The following is a 23676-nucleotide window of genomic DNA, read 5'->3' as shown; positions in this document are numbered from 1 at the left end:
ACACTGTCTTGCACTACAGGCAGTAGCAATAAAAATTCTTTATCGAACAGCTCAATAATTACAGATGTGCCTTAGAAGAGCACTTTATATTTCACAAAAGCGGATTTTATTATTTTTTATCCTGACTAATAAAACCGTTACACTCTATTTCAGAAATATGATGACTGCACGCGTCTTTTCTTCTCCAGCTAGTTGGTTAGTAGCTAGTGTTCTCTAGCGTTGGTATCGAACCGGCTGTGGCTTCTCCGCGTTTTTTCGGATGATCGCTACGTGACAGCGCTCATCGTCGCATTTTCGCAACGTGTGCTTTGTGGAAAAAAAAGGTCGTGTTTCATCTACCTAGTGCTTTCGTTTCCTCGGCTATCGGGATTGTTAAAATTTCCTAGAAATTATAGCTTCCTTTTGTTCTGCGCTTTTTGTTATGCTGGCTCTTTCTAGCGTTTTGATTTTTATGGATGGATGAGTGAACTTCATTGTGGTTCTTTAGGACGCGCGTTAGCGCGCCGCGGGCCGCTCCCACATAGAGGCAGAGAGGCCGAGCCTCTCTGTGACCTAAGTTCGCCAAGTAAGCTAAGATCTAAGTAAGCCTCTCTGTGATCTAAGTTCGCCGCTTATTGTGCAAGTGCACATGCATTTGTTGTCTGAATTTCAGGGAAAATGCTGTGAAGAAGTACGGGGCTTGGGTATTGTTACGTTTCGCCTCCGACGTGCGGTATAGCCGGCGCGCATGCAACGGACGCCGGGGCTTCGTTCACAGCGGCGGACATTTTGGCCAGTTCAGCGCTGTCCCAACGCCTCCTCCAAGCGCCTCCAGGCATGTTTGAATGCCACGTGTCTTCGTGTGTGTGCGAGTGTGTGTGTGCATGTTGGTGCCCACGCTTGTCAAAGCGCGGCAGACGGGGAGAGGAACTCCCCAACTGGGAAGCGAGGAGGTCTGACCGGCGCCGGCCCGGCGGATGCGTCACTTCTTGTCATACGAGTCCGGGCCCCGCCGTCACGTGCGCCTCTATCGAGGCGTTCCTTCTTGCCCTCAACTCCGAGAGTATAAAAGCAGCTGCCCCCGGACGCCAAGAGAGAGGCTCCGAATTCTTCCGTCGAGTAACGTGCTCTCCCGTCTCTGCACTTCGGTCGACCTGACCGGCCGCTCGTTTGCGATGCTATAATAAACAAGCTGTTCTGTTAGCAGTCGACTCATCCCTTGCAAGGACCTTCGGATGCTTCCAGCTGTGTCCCAGGCCGCCAGGCCAACGCTACCCTCGGGGCTTGCGACCCAGATGCAACAACTGGCTGCCAGCGGTGAGATCGCGACAACGGAGGCCAGCAGCGAAGATATGCGGTCGACTGTATGCTGAGCAGCACAACGACCATCCGGGAGCAGTGCAACGAGCCCTGTGTGATGAATGGTTGCCTGCAGTCGAACGACTGCGCTGAATTCTTGGCTGCGAGGTTTGGTGAGTGCGGGACTTTCTTCTGAGTTTTGCCAGACTTTTGTTAGTGTCAGAAACAGAGCTGGTAATTGTGGTTGTCGTTGCTGCCGGGTTAGTTTGCGGCAAGACAATAGTAGGCAGTAGAGAAAGCAGCATTCAGAGCAGCCATGGATTGGAAGTCGTTGGGCAAACCGAAATTGCTGGAGCTTGCAAGAGAGTTGGGTCTGGATGTCTCAGACAAACTCAGAAAACCAGAACTGCTAATCGCTATTCTTGAGTTAGAAGCTGAGGATGACGAGCTGTCGGAATGCCTTGAGACCATTGAGGAGAGGGAGACGGCGAGAAGACAGGAGCGCGAACGTAAAGAGCAAAAAGAGAAAGACGAGCGCGAACGTAAAGAGGAGCGCGACCGTCAACACGCTTTGGAAATGAAGCGTCTCGAGGTAGAGATGGAACGCGCTCGTAATAGAAGTCAGGCACGCGGTGCAGGAGAACGAGTACCGTTAAAAATGACTGACCTGATGCGGGCGTTTAAGCTTGGAGAGGACATTGGTTTGTTCCTGGTTAACATTGAGCGAACGTGCGAGAAGCAGGGGTTCTCTCGGGAAACGTGGCCACAGCGCTTGCTCACTTTGTTACCCGGCGAGGCGGCTGACGTAGTCGCTCGCTTGAAGAGAGAGGAGGCAGAGGATTCGACCAAGTGAAATCGAGTCTGCTAAAGAAGTACAGGCTGTCAGCGGAGGCGTTCCGTCGCAAGTTTCGGGATAATGAGAAAGGCAGAAGTGAGTCATATACAGAGTTTGCCTACAGGCTTATGTCAAACATGCAGGAGTGGCTCAAAGAAGAGAAAGCATTTGGTGACCACGAGAAAGTTCTGCAGTGTTTCGGGCTGGAACAGTTTTATAGCCAGTTACCTGAGAACGTGCGGTACTGGGTCTTAGATAGGGCAGACGTTAGTACGGTGGCTAACGCCGCCGAGCTAGCCGAGGAGTTTGTGACGCGTCGGGCTCGCGGAGCTAAGGACGGTCGAAAGGGTGAATTTGGCTCCAAGTTTGAGAGGCCGAAGTTCACGCCCATGAGAGCAAGGGGGGACACACGTAGTGCGGATGCGAGTGAAAGCAGTCCGACCGAACGTAAGGAGACGGTGGCAGCCGAAGCCGAACGCAGAAAGCGGTTCGAGACGAGGCAAGCGCGCGTGTGTTATACGTGCCAGAAGCCGGGTCACTTTTCGGCGCAGTGTCCAGAAACAAAAACAAAAGTCGTGTTTTTGTCATTATGAAGCACTGACGAGAACATGAAACTTCTCGAGCCTTACATGCGAGACCTCCTCGTGAACGGGAAAGACTGCTGAGTGCTTCACGATTCCGCAGCTACAATGGATGTAGTTCACCCCTCCTACGTAGAACTCGATATGTTCCCGGGCGAGTGCGCATGGATCAAGCAAGCCGTGGAAGCTCATAGCGTGTGTCTGCCTGTAGCAAAAGTGCTTATTGAAGGACCTTTCTGAGCACTTGAGACGGAGGCCGCAGTGTCATCTATGCTGCCCCCCCCCAGTACCCATACCTATTTAGAACAGGTCCGATCACCTCCTGCGCGAAAAGGGGCTTTTGTTTGGTGAGGCTAGCGTTCAGGCCTTAACCAGATCGAGAGTTCGGGAGCTCGCTGCAAAGGCGGTAGTTGCGGGGCCGACGTTGTCGAACAATGAGAAAGGGTCGGAGGCGCAGCAAGCTGATATTCAGAGCACGTCCGAACTGAATAAAATTGAGCCTGTAGCGTTGAAGGCACCAGATACTGGAGAGGAAATACCCGACACGGGAAAGTTAGAAGAGCTATCTGCAGATTTGCTCATCGCGCCTACGTCAGATGGACTTAATAGGTTGCTAAAAGTCAGCCGGTCGGCTTTTATAGCCGAGCAAAAAAGGATGGCAGCCTAGAAAACATGCGCTGCAATGTCAAGGAAGGTATCGCCAAGAAAAATGCTCGTTTTGTGGAAAGAGGTGCGGTCCTATACCGGAAGTATCTAGACCGCAGGGGAGTGGAGTTCGATCAGCTGATCGTGCCTCAGTGCTACCGTCAGGATCTGTTGCGCTTGTCGCATGGGGGTTCGTGGTCCGGACACCTAAGAGTTAAGAAGACCAAGGACCGTCTCTTGCAAGAGTACTATTGGCCAGGGTGTTTTCGTCACGCAGAACACTTCTTGAGGACATGTGACACCTGTCAGCGGGTGGGCAAACCACGGGACAAATCGAGGGTGCCGTTGAAGTTGGTACCTATCATTACGGAGCCTTTTAGACTGCTCGTTATTTATACAGTGGGACCTCTGCCAGTAAAAACCACGGGGTACAGACACATTTTGACTGTGATCTGCCCAGCGACAAAGTTCCCTGAAGCAGTGCCGCTTAAAGAACTCAGCTCAGTTGAGATAGTCAATGCACTACTGTCCATATTTGCGCGAGTTGGTTTTCCTGCGGAAATCCAGTCAGATCAGGGCACAGTGTTTACTAGCGCTTTGACGACAGCCTTTCTCGAAAGGTGCGGGGTAAAGCTGTTACACAACTCAGTGTACCACCCACAGTCGAATTCCGTTGAGAAGCTCCACTCCGTCATGAAGCGCGTGTTGAGAGCATTGTGGTTTGAACAACAAACTGACTGGGAGCTGTGTCTGCCTGGGGTCATGGGAAGAGGATAGTATTGATTTCCAAAATTTCGATGGGTTTTCTTTAATGAAGACTGACAGTGTTGTGTTGAAGTAAAAGTGTTTAGCTTCTGTCATTTTTGTTTTTAGCTCAGACTTGAGTGAAAGAAGTAGTGAGTCACGGTTTTCGCTCTGTAACCGGCTGCGCTTGCGCATACGCTTGATGCACCTTTTGAGATGAATTATGTCTCTTATGTACCATGGATGCTTCGAGTTATGTTGCACACATTTTGTGGGGATGAACTGAAGCACACAGATATGTACTAAACTGTTAAACTGCTCTAACAAAGCATCGATGACGATGACGATGCTGCACGTTTCGCTGCCAGACACGAAATCTCTGAAAGATGACTTTAGCAGTTCAACAATAGCATGGTCGTTAGCACGGGTGAAATCTGTAACCATATTGAATGTCGGCTTGTGGGGCTCACAAACCACATTAAATTCTACGAAAACACCCTTGTGATCTGAGAGTCCATCGACTACGTCACACTGAAAACCGTACTGTAACAACTGTTCATTAACAAAAACAAGGTCAAGAACAGAGTTGACTCGAGTTGGACATTCAACCACTTGTGTTAAATCAAATGATATAGCCATATTAATTAGGGATTCACAAACAGCCTTGTCACGACCTGTTGAAATTAACAAGTTCCAATCGATACAAGGAGTATTAAAATCACCTGTAATGATCATTTTATAATTGTGGAGCCTGTGTTCCGCTATGTATTCTGTTGTGCGAGAAAATGGTTTCAGAAATGGGCGGGCGGCATACAGCACACACAACTGTCATGAAATCCGAGATGTTTATCCGGCACCAAACAGACTCAGTATTCGGAAGTTCTGGCAATACAACTTCAATGCCTTCTGTAATAAACAGAAATACACACCCTCCTTTAGTAAACTGCCGGTCGTTTCTGATAACCGAGTAATCTGGAGGCCAAAATTCTACATCTAATATTGAGTTATGGAACCATGTTTCTGTTACGCAAATAATTGACGTACTGTAGCACTCTACAAGCCAATTGAAATCTTCAAGCTTAATAAGCAAGCTTCGAGCATTTATGTTCAAAAGAGTTAGTTTCTGGTCATTAACGAGTCACTCTGTGTTCGTAGGCACTGCAGCACGTGGAGCCTTAACAAGCCTTTTGCAAACATCATCCCAAGTGTAACGAACACTGTCGACGATCAGGGAATCGTACTGCAATCTATAATTATTTGCTTCTTTGCGGAGATCAACCGAATTGTCCCAGAGAGCATTTCGAATTCGCCGTACACGCGCAGAAAAGTCCTCACTAATGTACGTATAAGATCCTTTTAGTTTTCTGGCGTTTTTAAGGATGGAAAGCTTGGTTCTAAAGTCTAGCAGTTTAAAAATTACAGGTCTCGTCTTTTCATTTCTTTGCGTGCCAAGCCTGTGACAGCGTTCGATACCTTCACATTGGATTCGAAGTTTGGAAGACAGCAACTCCGATACAGAAGTTAATAGTTCCTCAGAAGTTTCTGTTGAGGGCTCTTTCAAGTCGTAAATAATTAAATTATTCCTACGGGATCGGTTTTCCAAGTCATCGTATTTGCGGTCAAGTTTGGTGATGAAATCTTTAAGGTTATCAACAGTTTTCTCAAGATCATGAACGCGCTGAAGCGCGTCATTTGCAGTTGAAGCCAACGCCTCTATGTGCGAACACGCTGTTCAAAAGAAGCCATTCTAGAGTGGAGCGCGGTAATCTCTGCGCTGATTTGTGCTTGCCCGCCTAATAGTTCTGTTAGCATTTCCTCTGACTTTGGGCCTGGATTAGTCTCGACATCGCCGGACAGTTGCAACAAAATTATTAAGGAATGCAGTACACAAGAAAAAAATACACTCAAAGTGCTGAGGGTCTGGCAGCAGCAATAAGAAACGATTACGGCTCCTATACCATATGAAAGCGTAATTGTGGCCTACCCGCAAAATGAAGCACACATGTTTCCAAGAACCATTTGCCATGCCACTGCCAGGCCCACTGAAGAACATTGGCCGGTGCGTCGCTTTTATGTCCCGTCGGGTCCGTGTCGATGACATTCCAGTGCTGTGCCATGTGCGGCTGAGACAGGTGAGATCGACGGGAGATGGGGCTGTGGATGCATTGCCATCTATTGGTTGACAGAAAGAACTGAATGGAGGGCCAGTGAGGGTGAAGTTTCCGCGAAGGAAGCTTGGAGAGGAGATGTTGCTCAGGAAGTACGGGCCAGCGATGCTTGCGGCAATCTGCAAAATGAAGCACACATGTTTTCAAGAACCGCTTTTCATGCCGTTGCCAGACCCACAAGGTACCAGTAACTGTGCTTCTAGTGTAGAAGGTGTGGTCGTGCATCTCCGGTGTGCTGGCAGAGCATACAACGAAGGAAGAACTGGCAGGCGTAGCAGTCGGCAGTTTTTTTTTGCGGCTCTCGAAGGTGGAGTTGAAAAATTAACTATTTTGTAGCGGCGGTACAGTACACCCGTTATGTACTGTGACGAGGCGACATTTGACCCTTTTCTTGCCAGCGAGATTGCCACATTGTGTGGCTGCTCATGTACGATAAGGTTCCGTGATTCACCAATAGCATAGGAACATGGCATGGGGATACAGTATTACACTGAATTGAATTCATTCTGCAACAAAGTTGCGAGTGACGAGGCAAAAATGCTGCAGCTTGAGGGGAGCCTGGCCAACTCATACCCTGGACACCTTCGTAGCGGTTGATCGAAAGAAGTGTGTTAAACGCGGTAAAAAACGAAAAATCATAGAAAAAGACACAAAAGTGACGTAGAGACGACATAAACTAATGATGATGGAAAGATTTTATACAGCTTTTTGAAACAGCTATGATAGAGACGAAGCAAAAGTGAAGATGAGCTTGTCACGGCAACACAACCCGTCATACAAATATTTCGTGTACTTTCTTTTAAATCAGAACAGATCAATCGAGACAACTCTCTCGGTGCATTTCGTTCAACAATGTTGATAAACAAACGCTAATCATTTGGTGGCCGTAGCGGTAGGTTCATCACAATAATCATTAAAACATAAAATGTATTGCGTATATTTACGCTCCTTATAACACATGCTAGATTGCTCATCGCAAAAATAAATGCGGCGTAAATTGTCTCAAACTTCTCTTCACCGCTATTTTTGACACAGCTATAGTTGTTGGGAGTCCGGAATTTACAAAAACGACAACACATGCCACCTGTGTGACGAGCAGCTCGAAAAGCAGCGGCGTGGCTTACCAGCGATACAAACAGTACTTGTGAAAGTGCTTGCGACCGGCCCAAGAATCAGTAGGCGTGACTCTAATACCAGGTGCCACATTATTGACTTCGGAGACATATGTCGCATTCTGTGATTCTCCTCTGAGAATTTTATGGCATGTAAATAAAACTGAAAGTCATGGGCAATGTGAAACCGAGAGGAACCACACACTAACACCGCTGGGACTTCCGTCGGAAATAACGGAACAGTATAGATGTTTGCATTGTATATTAGGCTGGTCGACAATTGATTGCCGTCTTGCGCCATGTGGCATAGAAGCTAAACAACATTCGCATAAAAAATTTCACTGTTTGCAGTGGTACCATGTAAATACAACGTCTAGTATGAATGTTGGTGCTGTATTCCTACGTTGACCGTGACTCACTGAAGTAGCAAATTCACTGTGCTCCAATTCGTGGAGCTGCCTGGCAAAAGTTAAGAGCAGTCAGGGTTGCTGAACCGGGGCCGTGTGGTCGTCTTTGCATGGGCCCGGCCGTTCGCACGAGCATGAACGCCGCTCCACATGCAATGAGACCAGCTGCTCTCCTGAGAAAGGCATGCTGGCGCAGGCTTCAATGGCTCGGTCCCTGACGCACGACCTAAGCATACCGCCGTCATGCTTGCCATTTTCGTCCAGCAGCACTGCAGACTCCCCTGTAGTAGTGCGCTCGCTGCTCGGCGAAAGCGGCCCCAGTGATTCGAGCACAGAGAAGGATGTCGACGGCTCTGGCTGCTCATGAAGACGAGGCCATGCAGTATATGAAGACAGTACTTCGACGCTGAAGCAGTCTCGTCGACTGTGTGCTCCGACTGTCTCCTTTTCGTGCCCGACATTCTTGAAGGTCCAAACCGGCTGCCAACTTTTTGCCTTTGCGCGGATTGACGAAGAAATCGTTTCACTGGAAACCGAGTGGCGTCCCAAGTAAGGAAGTTGTACAGCCTTTACTTTTGGTGTCACGGACGTAAGATCAGATGGACACACGTCGTTGTTCGCCGCGCAGGCGTCTGGTAGGCGGCAGATGGTGGAGGAAAGAAGTGAATCGCTGCTCGACGAGCTACCAGCTATGGTAGATACCACAAACGCCGTGCTAGTAGACGTGGCCACGGGCGCAAACGTGATGGTCGGTTGCGGATAAGAAGGTGGACATTGTGCTTCTTGAAGTACATCGTTCAAGGGCTCCAAGGCGATGTAAGTTTCGCTGGCGAAGCCCCTTTTAGTATGCTCGTTACTACGCGACCTCAACGAAAACGGTTTTGTAGGTGTTGCTTCCGTTGAGGCAGACGCTTTTATATTGCCAGAACACTCCAGACGCAGATGTCGAGTAGAAAGCACTTCGAACCCTGTTCGCGGGACATGTCGGGCAGTCTGCGACGCGTCCTCGAGTTCTACGCTGGTTGAACAGCGGTCACCCTCGTGGACTGCCTTGGGACCGAGGACACTCATGAGCGTGCGTGGTAGAGGCGATGGCGCTACTTTCAGGTCGCCAGGCGGGTCCAACTGCAGGTGCTGCAAGCACTCAGCCTGTCCTTGGCTACCGTCCAGAGCTGACCACTGAGGTTCGGCAGCGTAACACGCCTCTCTTGAGCCCTCTGTTCCCATCGCGCTCAAAGACGCATGACGAAGACTCGCATAGTTCGGTGATGCCTTCACTAGCGAATTAAGGTCAACGTATTCAAGCTGCAGAGAGTGGCCCACGTCTTCGCATACTGAAACAACCAGCGCAGGCGAGGACCACGAAAGCCGGGTTTCGCCCGAGCAAGCGTCTTCTACCTCCATCGGAATCGTTAAATCAGAAACCGGTGAGAAGCTTCGACCGGTACTTTTATCAGCATTCAAATATCGTACAATGGCCAATCGCTGATTCGGTAGCGGTTCTGAAAACTGCCGCCTAGCGGCAGAGCCTAGGCGCATTCTAGTTGGCTGGAATCTGACACCGAGCTGTGCTCTGTCGTGTGTTTTTTGCTAATAGATGAGGACTCGCTGGTGTCAGCAGCATTAATCTTACTGCCGCTAGCACCATGGGGCCACTCTGATGGCTCAGGGAATTCTGAAGGCGCTTCTTGAAGCAGCACATTGGCAGAATCCTCAAGCCTAATGTCAACCACATCTTCAGGCTCAGAAGTCACACTACGCTTTCTTTCAAAGACCACTTCAGACTCTACGAGCTTCGTAATGACGGTCTCCGCTTCGCGCAACGATGGCGTGTGAGAAAACAAAAATGGCGTCTCTTCTTGACTATCACATTGGCTCACCGCCTGCAGCTGGTTGGATTCCGTTCTGCGAAACCTCACAGACCGCTTCATTGGTGTAGGTCGAGCAGAGGTCTGTGAAGTAAGGGTGCCGGTTCGCGATGATGGCTGAAGTTTATCCACCGAATACCATGTCGGCATGCATGCAGGATCCGGTTGTTCAGTGGACGAGGCCGACTGCATCGTAGGCTCAGCAAAGTCCGCGGCCACTTGTACGTCACTTCCTTCTGTGAAGGGTACCTGGAAACATAGATGTTCACCATGAGGCCTTTCGGAGTGCACAGTACGACAGCTATCGTTACCACAAAACTAAAGAAATGACGAATACCGACAACCAAGTAACTTTGATTCAACTCCAAAGGCCACTTTTAAGGAAATTATAACGTCTAGTTGGGAAAATGGAGTAATAATAAACTTTAGCGATTCAGGGTGAAGGACCGGCCAAGAGAACACCCTCAGGCAAAAGCGAAACGCTGAGGAACAGCAATAGTTGCTGCGCGGAGGCGTCCACAACCGGAGGCCAGTGCAAGACCAACAACAGCGCGGCTCGTGTGGCCCTCCGCGAAGGCATCAGCGCTCAGGAACTTGCCTAACAGGCCACTGAAATGTTTTTTCTGCAGACGTCTCGCCCAACAGACACCACATACCAGAAGGATGCACATTCTGAAGATAGTGAACCACTTAACAGCCCCTTCCCCATGATCGAGCTGGGGCACGCCTTGCAGCGTGCTAACGTACGTAGTGCTCCAGGGGTCGATGAGGCGGGCGTGGCTCATCTATGCAATCTGCCCCTTGAGTACAAGCACGCTCTTTTCGAAGAATTTAATCGAGTATGGGATACCGGGATACTGCCCTTCACTTGGAAGATTTTGGTGGTCAAGCCCATTCCGAAGCCTGGTAAACCCCCACATACCTTATCCAACCTCCATCCGATCTGTTTGACCTCGTGTGTCTGTAAAGTAATGGAGAGCATGGTCAACACACGCTTGATGTGGTACCTTGAAGATCGCGACCTTTTGGCTCCTACACTGTATGGATTTCGCCGTGGGCTATCAACACAGGATGTGCTAGTCCGCCTCCAACAGGACGTCCTCGACTCTAATTCGATGCACCCACGAGCCGTGGTCGCAGTGGATATACGCAAGGCATTTGATGCCGTCCCACATAACACCATCATGATCAAAGCACGTGCCCTTGGCATTAGAGGGAAGATGTACAACTTCATAGCGGGTTTCCTTGAAGAGCGAAGCTACGAAGTCCAAGTTCGTCACGACGCCAGTGCCATACGAACCAACCACGTAGGCGTCCCCCAGGGCTCGGTTATTTCAGTGACCCTGTTTAATATAGCTATGCACCAGCTACCAAAGCGCCTTGCCGACGTACCGGGCCTGAAACACGCGGTGTACGTCGATGACGTCACCGTGTGGACGCATCAAGGGTGCATCGGGGAGCAGGAGGACGTTTTACAAAGAGCTCTCGACATTATTCACGCCTATGCCACGGAAACGGGTTTACACACTGTCCCAGACAAAACAGAGTTTGTCGTCATTCATGGTGGCATTCATTTTCCTCGGAAAAGAGGAAAAAAAGTAGTTTTTTAAACTGTAAATCGGTGACCAACCCATCACACGGAAATCTACTATCCGAATACTCGGTATGCACCTAGACGCGAACTGCACAGCGAGCACTTGGTTCCAACGCGTTACGAAGACCAGCAAACAAATCCTGCACGCTTTACGCAGAATCTCTACCCGCACCCGTGGAGTAAACGAACGTGAAATGCGGCAATTCCCTCAAGCTTTTCTTGTCTCCCGTATCATGTACGGGCGGCCGTATCATCCAGTCAACCGTACACAGATGCACGTGCTCAACCGGTTACTTAACAAAGCCAAACGTATTGTAACTGGACTCCAAAAGTACACAAGCCTCGAAGCGCTTGAAAGTTATAGCAAACTCAACAACCCGTCCGAGCTCGTAGACATGCACATCTATACACAAGAGACAATACTTCGCGCCACAAATGCCGGGCAACACACACTCATGCTCCTCGGGTATGACGTCCACACAATGCCCCTTTTGCCCAACAACACACCACCGTGGGAAATCACGGCTCTCACCGATGGCAGGCCACTTCCTCTCAATATGGACCCTACTCAGCGAATGCGGCGCCTTGCATATGACAAGAAGCATGCTAAAGCTAAAACAGGAAGCAGGAAGTGCACAGCATTCATGGACTTTCACATTTCGCTCACTCGACAATGGAGAAGAAAGTGTGAGTGTCCTTGTGCTATCTACAGTACGGTAGATTGGTACCCACTTCCCCAGACATCCAGAAGAAGGAAGCCTCGCTTTTCCTAGAACACCATCGGTGCAAGAATAAGAGAAGCTTGAGCAAGCGGCCTCGCTAAGTAATGCAAAAGCTCTATCCTGCTCATGTTCCTTATTACAAAATGCATGAAATAAATGACTGCCACTTTCCAAATCTACATTATTAAAGCATCCATACGATAAGGGAGATGCCATACCACGAGTATTGTTTCATACTTTCAATGAGTCGACGCCCAGTAATGGGAGGTTATAGCATTCTCAAAAACGAATCTGCAGTAGGTAAGGACAGCGGTGGTCCCTAGGAAGACGCAATGGCAGAGGAAGAAGTGGTCAGAAATGGTGACAAATTAGCGATATGTCTGCGGCTGCTGAAAGAGAAGAGCTTTTGAAAGAAATTACGCAAGGATTGATCTCTCGCACTATATTCATCGCTGAACCTTGACACTTACTGCTTATGTGTCCTTAGCTTCACGAAATATGAGTAATGCAGCAAGGCGCCTGCGGCCACCCACAAGGGCTGTAATTCTGACTTATACAAAGTTCCACTTCTCGCTAGTAATTGGAAACACAAGTGTCTCTTGAGCGAAACCAGTCTCTGCCTTGGAGGAACAAACTTAAAACCACTCATTGATTGCCGCGAAGAAAGGTTGTCACAGGTACGCTTCAATTTACAAGCTGGATGACCAGCGCACAACGATGAGGAGCCGACAAGTCAAGAAAGTGGAGCCCGGACCTGGTTCGCATCCTATTTCTTTGATTTACAACTTTTATCTTTTTAGTAGCACTAGCCACATGCTGATGTGCCCGTTAGGAAAACGATAAGAGCAATACATAGGATTAAACTGACAACAAACCGGACCGGACGGGCATTTAATGCTTGATCCCTATTACTGTACTTGTCATTTTCAACGTGCTTCATCAACTTCCCTACAAGAGTACCCTTCTAAAGGGGTAGTCATAGTTCACGTGGAAGTAATGAATACTTTGATTGTGCAATCACTCTTGCAGCATTCTGGCTCAAGCCTAGCTTATGCGAAAGTAGAGTGGTACTACTGGCTGTGCTTGAAAACAGGATTGCGAAGTGAAACACTGAAATAATGTGCGGCGCGAAAGCAATCTTTTTTGTTGCGTTCTGCATGTAGTAAATAAACAAGTGAAAAATAACAGTAAAAGCTTGCTCAAGCTTCGGCAACGCGACTTCCCGGCACTGGAGGCACGTTACTTTGGGCTTCCTAGTGGAAAGCACATAGTATCGTGTAACACACATACAAACACGCACACACAAACACACATTCGCACAAAGCGCTTCCAAGCACACGCAAGAGGAGGCATTTTCTGAAGAAGCCTAGTTAGGTACTTTGTGAAGACAAGAACATCACGGGGACCAAACGGGAAGAGTCTTACAGCTCTTAGCCATTGCCACCTGCGCAGGACTTAGCCCCAGAATGCAATAATAAATAAAAGTATAAATGAAATGGACCCACGTGTGCATTATATCTATCTATATATATATATATATATATATATATATATATATATATATATATATATATATATATATATATATATATATATATGGACTACATGGACCATGGACTACATGATGGTTCAATAATGTTCTTGGCAAGCATTTTGCGAACCTCGGTGTGAATCACTTGACGCTCAGCCGGTGATACTCGATACGGGCGGCGATGAATAGGAGGGGCATCTCCGGTATTAATGCGATGTTTAACAGCTGTTGTTTGGGCCAAAGGACGATCGTTAAAGTCAAAAATATCTTGGTAGGAAATCAGAACGCGGTAGAGCGCACGAGCGTGCTCGGACGGCATGTCGGGTGCAATCATTTTCTGTAAGTTGGCGATGGTACAAGTCGCCGACTGCGATGGTAGAGGAGGATCGGTTGAATTGTCGTCTATTGAAATCGATGCTACAGAGTGATCCTCGAATGAGCAAAGTTGGGCCAGAGACATCCCGCGTGGCAGCACTTGTGTCGTCAAGGCAAAATTGACCACTGGCAGGCAGACGCAATTCGCCGTAATAGATAAAATAGTATGAGGTAGTGCGATCCCGTGGGTAAGGAGGACGTCTTGCATAGGAGCCGCGATGTAGTGACCGTCGGGCACTGGTGGGGATGACACGAAGTCAACGTAAGTCAGTGCCGAAGGTGGCAAGCGAACGAAGTCGACGGAACTGAGGCGAGGAAGGTGTTCTTCAGCGGGATCCAGAACAGGCAGGTCGAGGCGGAGAGTACTGGCGGAGCAATCAATGAGAGCAGAATGTGCGGAGAGGAAGTCGAGGCCGAGAATGATGTCGTGGGGACAGTGAGCGATGACTGTGAATAGCACGGTAGTGGAGCGATCGGCGAAGGAGACGCGGGCGGCACACATACCAATAACGGGGGCTGTTCCGCCATCGGCGACACGGACAACAGGCGTCGTGGCGGGCGTGATTATTTTCCTCAGCCGGTTACGAAGATCCGCGCTCATTACCGACAAATGCGCCCCAGTGTCTATGAGAGCTGATACAGGAACACCGTCGACTTGCACGTCAAGAAGGTTCAGATGGGTGGGCAACGTCAGGAGAGGATTTGGCGGCGTAGGGAGCAATGCAGCGTCACCTCGAGGCGCTGCATCGTCTAGTTTTCCGGCTGGGAGCGGCGTCCGAAGGGAGTCGGCGAATAGGAACGACGGGGCTGGGGATAGCGAGATTGTCGTCGTTGGGGCGAAGGCGAACGAGGATAGGGGCGGTTCGGCGCAGGAGAATCGGTGGCGGCATTATCTGGGCGGGCAGCATAGGGACGAGAAAGGCCACCTGGGGGGCGAGAGTAGGCAGTATATGTAGACTGGTTCAGGGAACTCCAGCGACTGCGGCAGTGCCGAGAAATGTGCCCAATTCGGTGGCAGTGAAAACAAATTGGCTTGTCGTCTGCAGTGCGCCATTCAGAGGGGTTGCGGAAACGTGGTGGGTAAGAAGGTGCGGAACGGGGTGGAATCGAAGATGCCGGGTGGGGATCAGGGCGATGCGCCGAGCAGATGGTGTGAATACCCATGTTGGCGAACTCCTGGCGGACAACTGCCTGGATCAGGGAAACAGTGACTGCAGGTGCATTGGAGGGGCTGGAGTCGAACGCAGCCGGATAGGCGGCCTCGATCTCACGCCGGACAATCCTGGTAACATCGCCAGTGTTGTTGGGACGAGGAGCGTCGGCACAGGAAGATGTCGCTGGGGTGTTGGACAGACGGGCAAACTGTTGGTCGATACGTCGGCTTTTAGCGAATTCCAGGCGGCGGCACTCTTTTATAACTGCATCCACCGTCGCGACGTTGTTAAACACGAGCAAGTTGAAGGCGTCATCGGCAATGCCTTTGAGGATGTGGGATACCTTGTCGGACTCAGTCATGTGTGCGTCAACTTTGCGGCATAGAGCCAAGACGTCCTGAATGTACGTGACGTAGGGCTCCGTTGACGTCTGCACACGACCGGAAAGCGCCTTCTGCGCGGCAAGTTGGTGACCGTAGGGGTTGCCGAACAAGTCTCGAAGCTTTTGCTTAAGCGAATCCCAACTGGTCAGCTCATCTTCGTGCGTCCGATACCAAACTCGAGGGGTGCCACCGAGGTAAAAGACGACGTTGGCGAGCATGATAGTTGGGTCCCACCGGTTATTGCGGCTGACGTGTTCGTAAAGACTGATCCAGTCCTCGACGTCTTCCCCATCTTTTGCCGAGAATACGCCAGGATCACGGGGAGTGGAGAGGGTGATGTAGGTCGTCGAAGTGGCAGCAGGTGTCGGAGCCGGTGGAGTCGGGTTTGCGTCGCCGGGAGCCATGAAGGTAGGCTCGACGGACCGTCCACTGCGAAGCTCCGTGACGAGGTACAGGGAACGTCCACCTCCACCAAATATGTTACGTAGGAAGACACCGACGAAAAGCTATTTACAAGTATATTTACAAGGCAATACGCCGCAGTTGACCAAGAGGCAACAGCCCGCGCTAGCTTCCAAATCGTCGTCTTTGTCTTCTTCTTGCGCGGCTCTTCGTCAGTGGGAATACGACCCCGTAGCAATATATATATATATTGTGTGACGAAACACTCAGTGCAGCTGAATCTTTGCATGTTCTAGTGCAGCTCGTTTAGTGACTGCTCGTGCTTGCTGATTCGCTGTCGGGTAACATAAAACACGGTCGCCCTTCTCTGGCGCACGCTGTTTGTGACACTCGTCGTTCAGCTACTGTGATTAATGAATGAAACAATGCCAATTAGAAGGTATGGCGATTAGGTAACTCTGCTGAGACATGTTCTTGTAACCAAGCTGTCATTGCTACTAGATGCGCTAAAAATTATTAGAGGCGTATTTTCACGGTTTTCTGGAAGAACGACACAATTACACAGTCTATAACGTGGGATATGTTAGGAGAGATGTTTAGTAAAAAAAATTTAAGTGTGTTCCTGAAAACCAAGCTATATGAAAACTGTTATACTTTCTTTTACCGCCTTTGGAGGCGTCGTATTAAAAGCGTACAACATGTTCCCGCTGATTTACTTTGTTAACGAAACATCGTCTTATGCAGTGAAGCACAAAAGTAACTAGACCGCCAATGCATTTATCTACTAAGTTCAGGAATTAATTTTTCGAAACTAGTGTCAACCAGAGAATTCGTTCCAAGTGGATGTGCCTGGCGAACGCCACTGCTAGACTACGTAAATTTCAACATAGGCTATAAGGTTATTAGGAATTTCATTAGTGAATTTTCCTTAATTAGTCGGTGATGCATCTCAACTTTTTCAGCAAGTAATGTCCACCTCTTCGTGTAGTCCAGCAGATGAACTAGTATTGTGGTATCTGCCCCAGGCAGCCTTTAAAAATTTTTGAAAGCATTCGCTGAAATCCCCGGTAGGAGCGCCGTGTACACGACTGTTCCGGAATGGCTGTTTCAACGTGCGCACCCCAGCACTGAGTTTGAAGAGTTTCACCTTTTCGAAAGACCCCCAGGTGCTCATGGAGGAGGCAGGAGGCCAGCCTTGGCTTTGTAGTTCGCTGTAGAAAAGGGTAGCCCCGAACGGCACTCCAGCCATCTCGGATGAACCTCGAGTGGACATCACGCTCTCGACGGACCCGTTCTCGACGGCAGTGAAAGATCCCGAAGCTGACGCCAGGGTTTCCCGCCTCCAGAGGTCATCGACGTGTCCAGGTTCCCACAGTACCACACTGTCCAGGCGCCCTTCGAAGCCACTCGGCGACGTCACCTGATAGCAGCAGGGCGTAAAACGGCGTAAGGACGTGCTGAGGTCTTCAACTTGAGTTGACAGTACTGGCTTATTGCAGTGATTTGGCTATAATTTGTGCCTCAGGTAGGCCGACGTACAAAAATGCTTATGTAAGGATAAACTTTGCTTGGTTTGCAACAGCCCTGCGGTTCTAGTTCTGATATCTATTTCAAGACACCTGTATGAATGCGCAATAACGTATAAAACTACAAACCACATTTGTGCACATTTTATCCGGGATAAGGCGAGTGCCAGCACTATTACTGCAGTAGGTCACGTCTAGAAGTGGTTGGCTTTTGCTGAGCTGTGCTGATGACATGAACGAGCCAACCAAACGTGGAGCAACGATAAAAATAACAGGGAGGCCAATGACGACAATGACAACAAAACGAGTGTGCACATTTTCTACATCCCACCTCATACTGAACTGTTTCTCCTCTTTTGAGCAAGTCAAAAACACGATCACAATGGCATCAATGCTTTTCATGAAGCCAGTATAAGCGTTGAAAGCTTCTCTTCATTTTAGTAGTCCTTGAAATCGTGATAGTCTAGCCTTTAGGCTAAATAGTGTTATTTCTCATAAATGAAAATAAGTTGCCCAAGTGGAAAATCGGGAATAATAGATATATTTTTAAAATTCAACGTAAGCTAAGCATTATGCAACTGAAGAACGCTATAACGTAAAGCTATTCTAATATATCTTTATTCCAATTCACCATCGAGTGGTGACCCGCAGCGTTGTTTGAATAGCCCAGTCAAACAGTTTACTCGATTGTAGATCGCTTTTGTTTGCGTTCAAAGCGAATAGCATTGCCTATATTGACTGGCTATTTTATCTAATTTGCTGACAGGAGGCGATGAACACGCAGAAGTGGAGAGGGTTTCGGTAGGGCCGAGTTAGCGCAGTGTAAGTAGATAACCGGATAAGAGGCGTCTGAGAGTGGCCTGCTTCCCCTTAGGCTGCGGTGGCTTGTCGAAAATCGCGACGGCATGCAACGGACGTAAAAAATGCCGCCTAAAATGAGTCCTCAGCGAAGAAGAGTTGTGAGAAGGACGTTTTGCACATGATGAAAAGGTTCGACGACGCTATACTGCCGCACAATTTTTTTTCTTATACACAGATAGATCCATTCTCCTGGGAAGCTCCGAGTAGCCAGTGCAAGAGTGGTTGGTGGGTAGACATCATCTATTCCTTTCGCAAAGGGCAGCCTCTGGCTATTCCGAAATGAATTCAGTTTTGTTCGGCACAGTAATGCACCTTTAATGCGTAAACGTCACTTGGGCCTGGTTAGTTTTCGTGGTTTTGTGACGTCGAGTGACAGACAGGCGGAGTGGGTGTAGTCCGAAAATTTTCGACCGATTAAGCACGGCTAATGGCGAAAAGCACGGCTAATGGCGAAAAGGCGTAGAACCGGGACTAATTATTTTAGAGCGCAGCTCTTTGGCGTCCGTTCCTGGGTTTCGCGTCGTCGTCGTCGTCGGCGTTGTCGTCGTCGTCGGCGTTGTCGTCGTCGTCGGCGTCGGCCTCGTAACCAGCTCGCCGACGAATCTGCTGCTCCGCCGCCGCGCATGCGCGCTGTCGGCTCTCCGGGCGAGGGAGGATGATGGAAGGGAGGAGGAGAGACTGTCTAGGAGGGCTGGCTACACAAATGGCTCTTTGGCGACCGTTCCTGGGTTTCGCGTCGTCGTCGGCCTCTTAACCAGCTCGCCGACGAATCTGCTCCGCCGCCGCGCATGCGCGCTGTCGGCTCTCCGGGCGAGGGAGGATGATGGAAGGGAGGAGGAGAGACTGTGGAGGTGGGCTGGCTACACAAATGGCTCTTTGGCGTCCGTTCCTGGGTTTCGCGTCTCGTCGGCGTTATCGTCGGCCTCGTAACCAGCTCCGCCCCCCTTTCATCCCCCCAGCGCTAGCAGCGACCGACTGATACCGCTTTCGTGAGTCCGCTACCGCACTCACGAAAGACGTCGTGCGCTTCCTGCAACTCGCATTAACCGTCCATCGATCCACACCGATGTTAGTAGTGGGGGACTTTAATGTTGACATAAAGACAAACAGCAATTTCCTAACACTTATGCGGGAGAACATCCCGTTCCTCTCACTCGTAACGCGTCCCACGGCTGTGACAACCTCGCGAGGCACTTGTATAGATCTCGTCTTTGAGAATCAAGCATTGGTGTACCAAGTCGAACATATATCAGTCTATTTCTCCGACCACAAAGCTTCCTTCATGACTGTCAAGAACTGTTAGTGGAGTCTTTGTTAAAGGAATACGTGTGAAAAATAAAAAAAAAATTCTGTGATAGCGCATACATGTGTTGCTCTATTTCTTTGCCTCAATCTATCGAAAAGGTGAAACAGCTTATTTGCTGCGCTCAAATTTCGCATTAGGAAGTAACGTAATCGTCGGTAATTTTTTCCTTTGCTAAGTGTGCTTGCTTTGCGGCGTTCGTGTTGTCCACTTCTCTACTCTTGTGCCTGTCTGCACACCTGACCTCTTTTTTGCATAATGAATCCTTACTAACTAGCTCAGCTTTGTCGTTCTAAGTGTAGTCGTGCATAATTAGTGTGTACTCGTTATAGCAGATTAGTAGTTTTCGCACTTTTTGTGACGTCGTGCGATAGACAGGCCTAATGGGGGTGGCCCGAAAGATGTTTGAGGAATCGTTAAGGGCTGATTGCAGAAATGAAATAGAAATAGCTGGAATAGTTTTAAGTTATAGGCGCCCCAGGTTTAGTTTCCAGCGAAGACAGAGCGTTTAAATAATCTAACCCGTAGCCACTCAAGCTGAGGTAAAAGGAGGGAGTCCTCGTATAAAAGGTACACTACACCTCTTCGTCTTCTTTCCGCTCTTAAAAAAACGTTTTTGTTGCGTCTCACATGCATGGAGAGAAGCGGTGTGTGTGTACTTTAATACGAAAGAACACACGGGCTGTGGACAGGCGTGCTCAACAAGTAGCAGAAGGAAGCGCGAACACTGAAGAAGAGATCTCGCTACAAAAGCTTTCGCACAAAACGCGGAGAAACGTTGCAGCAGCGTGTACAGTACACGTAGCAGCACGTTGAAACGCCCTGCTGGGAACTTTCGCACGGGGTCACCAGCGGAGACGGTTAACAATCATATGCTTGCACAGAGGGGTGGCACGTGAAGGCTGACTGCGTCTTTTCTATTAAGGCGGCATGGTCCTGAGGTAGAAGCATTTATCAGGAGAGCGCCGACAGGGTTAATCACACAATACGCAGGCATAGACTCGGGATTGGCGAATAAACGACGATAATCGGCTCGCGTATGAAAAGGATGACACTCGCGTGACTGATGGAAGATGACTTTTTTGTGGAACATTCATCCTGCATTCTTTAACTTTCAAAGTGTGGACGCATGAATGACATTACGGCAGAAATTCGTTTGAAAACTTTAGAGGACAAGTGACTTTCGAGATTTATCTCGATAAAGTGGCATTACGAGAGGATACCGCAAGAGACGCTTGGGCAAGCGAGCACTCGTTTTTCACAAATCACTAGGCCGTCGATAAAAGTTTCAAGCCTAACAATCAACCAATGCACGAGTATGCTGATGCCATCGACATTTCATGAGCCAGCGTATGTGCAAAGCACGCGCAAACCCGAACGCCTTTATGCTACGCCTATTTGTCTATACCCCTATATGTTTTTGACATGCAATTGTAAGCTACAGAAGCGAATTTATGCAAGCTGCAGGCGCGTTAACTCTCGGCGTAGTGTTAATGCGTCGGCGCGAGAGCTGGCGCAAGACCATGTTTCAAGAAGCACGGAGGTACTCGGGCTAACCTTGATGCTAGGAATGATGTCAGGCAAGTCTCCGACTGCTAACCCAGATCCATCGTCACCAGGAGTTTCTTGCACGCTGATGCCTTGCAAATACTGAAGCGTCACACCACTGGTGTTATCGGCATCAGTGTTCACCTTACGAACCGAAGGCTCTTCTCTGTCAGTATGAGCGAAAGACTTGACGCTTCCTGCAGGATTATCCAGCAAGACACTTGTGGTCTCGCTGCCATTTAGTTTCCCCGACGTTCTTGTGCATCCAATGTCGAATCGTCGACGTATTAACGGAAGCGGAGGCATAGGACTCAGCAGAGGGCTGCCCGCGATAACCGCTGGTGAAGCCCCTGGTTCCAAGTGGTCCATACCTTCGCAGCCTGCCGGAGTGCCAGAGTGCCCCCCATCTTCGGTCTGATGACTGCTACCTGGAACGACGCCACCTGGTCTGGGGAGCACTTCATTCTGTGAAGATACATCAGGTAGTGTCATAGGCTTCGAAGGACGTTCGGCTCCACGGTCCTCTAATGTAGCTCGATGTTCCGGCGGATCGGCTTCGCTAGAGGGAGAAGGTGCAGTTGTGGAGGAACTTTTCTTTGTGGTGGCGATCACCTCCTCAGTCGCCTCGGATGTCGAGTCATCAGGGCTCAGCTTAGCGTCGGGCCGGACACTCTGCGAAAGCCGCAGTGCCCCGACTGCTATTGAGCTTTGTTCCTTGTCCTCTGAGGCCTCTGACCGCAAGCTAGACTGGTCTCCCTCCTGCTTCCCGTCCACGGCGAAAGCCACACTCCTTTGTCGGCGGGAGCCTGCCAGTACCAAAGGCACTTCACTGTCATCGTCGTCTGGCAGCACTGCTTTTCCCGGAATCATGGCCGACTTCAACGGTTTCTCGCGCGCTGCGGTGTCGCGTTTCGAGGAAGAGCTGCTCGAGATGTTGGTGCCCCATTTAATGCTCAGAGAGTGCGTGCTCGCGATGCTCTTGAAAGGCAGCAGTCTTACAGATGCGGGCAGCAGGCTAATTCTTGGCGCTGGAGTCGTCGAGCCCTTGTGTGGCACGTGCACGTCGGCGACGTCATCGCTGCTGGACGAGATTACGTTACCAGAACCAGAATCGGGCCTACTAGCCTTCTCCATTTTCCACTCGTCCGTTTGGGAGGATGTTGGAAATGCCCCCTCAACTGATGACGCGATCACCACGGAATCGACGCTGGAGGTGAACTCAGGCGTGCTAGGTACCGCAGGAGTGGTCGGTCCTGGTTGCATGCAAGCAATACACAGGGAGCTGTTTAGAAGTTCTGATGGGGCACAAACAAAATTTTGTGCTTTGTGTAATCACAAATTTCAAGTATGAATTGCCACAGTTCCTAAGTTATAGCCATGCAGCAGCGTACTCCAAATCAAATACGCTATATTTGATAGGTTCACTCGGTTTTACCTACCGAAAGGTACTTGGTGTATGAGGGACACCGATATCATGGGTTTTGATTATTTTTACACGTGGTTCTTGCATGTGCACTAAGATCACTCTCTGATTCGTGAAACTGTTTATTTCAGTGTGGCATTCCTTTAAGTGGCCTTAAATATTGTCGAATAATCTAAAGTAGCGACGAAATAATTGAAAAGGCTGACAATAATAATAAATTTGCTATTGCACGCGAGTTTAGCATAAGAAATAAAGATTAGCATAAGGCCTTACATTTACATTTAAAGTCAGATACACCCTAACCGTTAATGGTGCCACGTACAATCACAAGATCTCAGAATTTCCTTCAGAATATCAATCTGTGAAACTGCATGAGCGGGTAAAGCGCATGGATCTGTCGAACCTACGTGTTGATAGTAATGGTAGACCACCTGCTCCTTGGGCAGATGGCATGCGAATTCGACGAATGGGCAGGGGTCTCGCAGGTGAGTTTTGGCGCAATGGTAACCACCGTAAGTGCGGCGGGGTTTGCATTGCGCAAGCCTCAGCAGGACCAAGCTTCCGCGAAGGTGGCACTTGTGCCGAGCACCCTTCTTCGCCGGAAGTGGAACCCCAGCGGGACTTGGAGCGAGGGAGCATCCTGGATAGAAAGAGGGCCGAAGGGAGAGAGCACGACAACATTATGACGATAAAAATGAATAGTATAAAAACTACTGCGTTATTGTATGCGGGAACAGCCTTCGTTACGGCACATCAAAACTAAGTGGCATGCACGTACTTGAGTTGATACTGAGTTGCGCGTTTATCCTTATCCGGTGATGCATTTCGCCAGCTCATAAATGTTGAAGGTTGTCGCTCAGCGCAAGACGCGCCCTTGTGTATCGGAAGTTTCTCGGGTATTATCGATGATTGTATCAGTTGTCTCTCTTGTTGCCCAACTTTGTGTAATCACATTCTGTGTACGAAGGGCATACTGGTGTAGTACGTTTGAGAACTTACACGGGCACCAGTGATTACGCTAAAGGGATCATTGATCTACGTATAATAGTCGACGCATCTCAGCCGTAGATCAAACTTCGACCATCGCCGAGTGTGATCGCAGCTTTCACTGTGATTCGGGCGTCCCCTGCTTTGGTGAGCTCAGGTTCACCCAATAAAAATAAGTTGGTTTCGTGATCGACAGTTTTGCTATTGTATTCCTTACTATCACTCCAAC

At 49.3% G+C, this 23676-nt stretch overlaps 1 protein-coding gene across 3 annotated transcripts in view; it reads right to left on the bottom strand.

The window, feature by feature from the left end:
• Window positions 1–7164: 7164 nt before the first annotated feature.
• LOC135908689 (serine-rich adhesin for platelets-like) overlaps window positions 7165–23676 on the bottom strand; it is a 46301-nt gene continuing 29789 nt past the window's right edge. For 2 of the 3 annotated variants that reach the window (XM_065440545.2, XM_065440547.1), the window contains 4 exons: window positions 22868–23100; window positions 21047–22290; window positions 16947–17219; window positions 7165–9887 (listed from right to left, as the gene is read on the bottom strand). In XM_065440545.2, coding sequence (XP_065296617.1) covers window positions 9300–9887; window positions 16947–17219; window positions 21047–22290; window positions 22868–23100 — 2338 coding nt within the window. In that variant the 3' untranslated portion in view covers window positions 7165–9299. The remainder of the gene's footprint in view (window positions 9888–16946; window positions 17220–21046; window positions 22291–22867; window positions 23101–23676) is intronic. The other variant, XM_065440546.2, reaches the window with a different exon arrangement.

Source organism: Dermacentor albipictus, chromosome 3 (genome assembly GCF_038994185.2).
Source record: "Dermacentor albipictus isolate Rhodes 1998 colony chromosome 3, USDA_Dalb.pri_finalv2, whole genome shotgun sequence".
NCBI classification, from domain to species: Eukaryota; Metazoa; Arthropoda; class Arachnida; order Ixodida; family Ixodidae; genus Dermacentor; species Dermacentor albipictus.
This window is presented reverse-complemented; position numbering and strand designations above follow the sequence as displayed.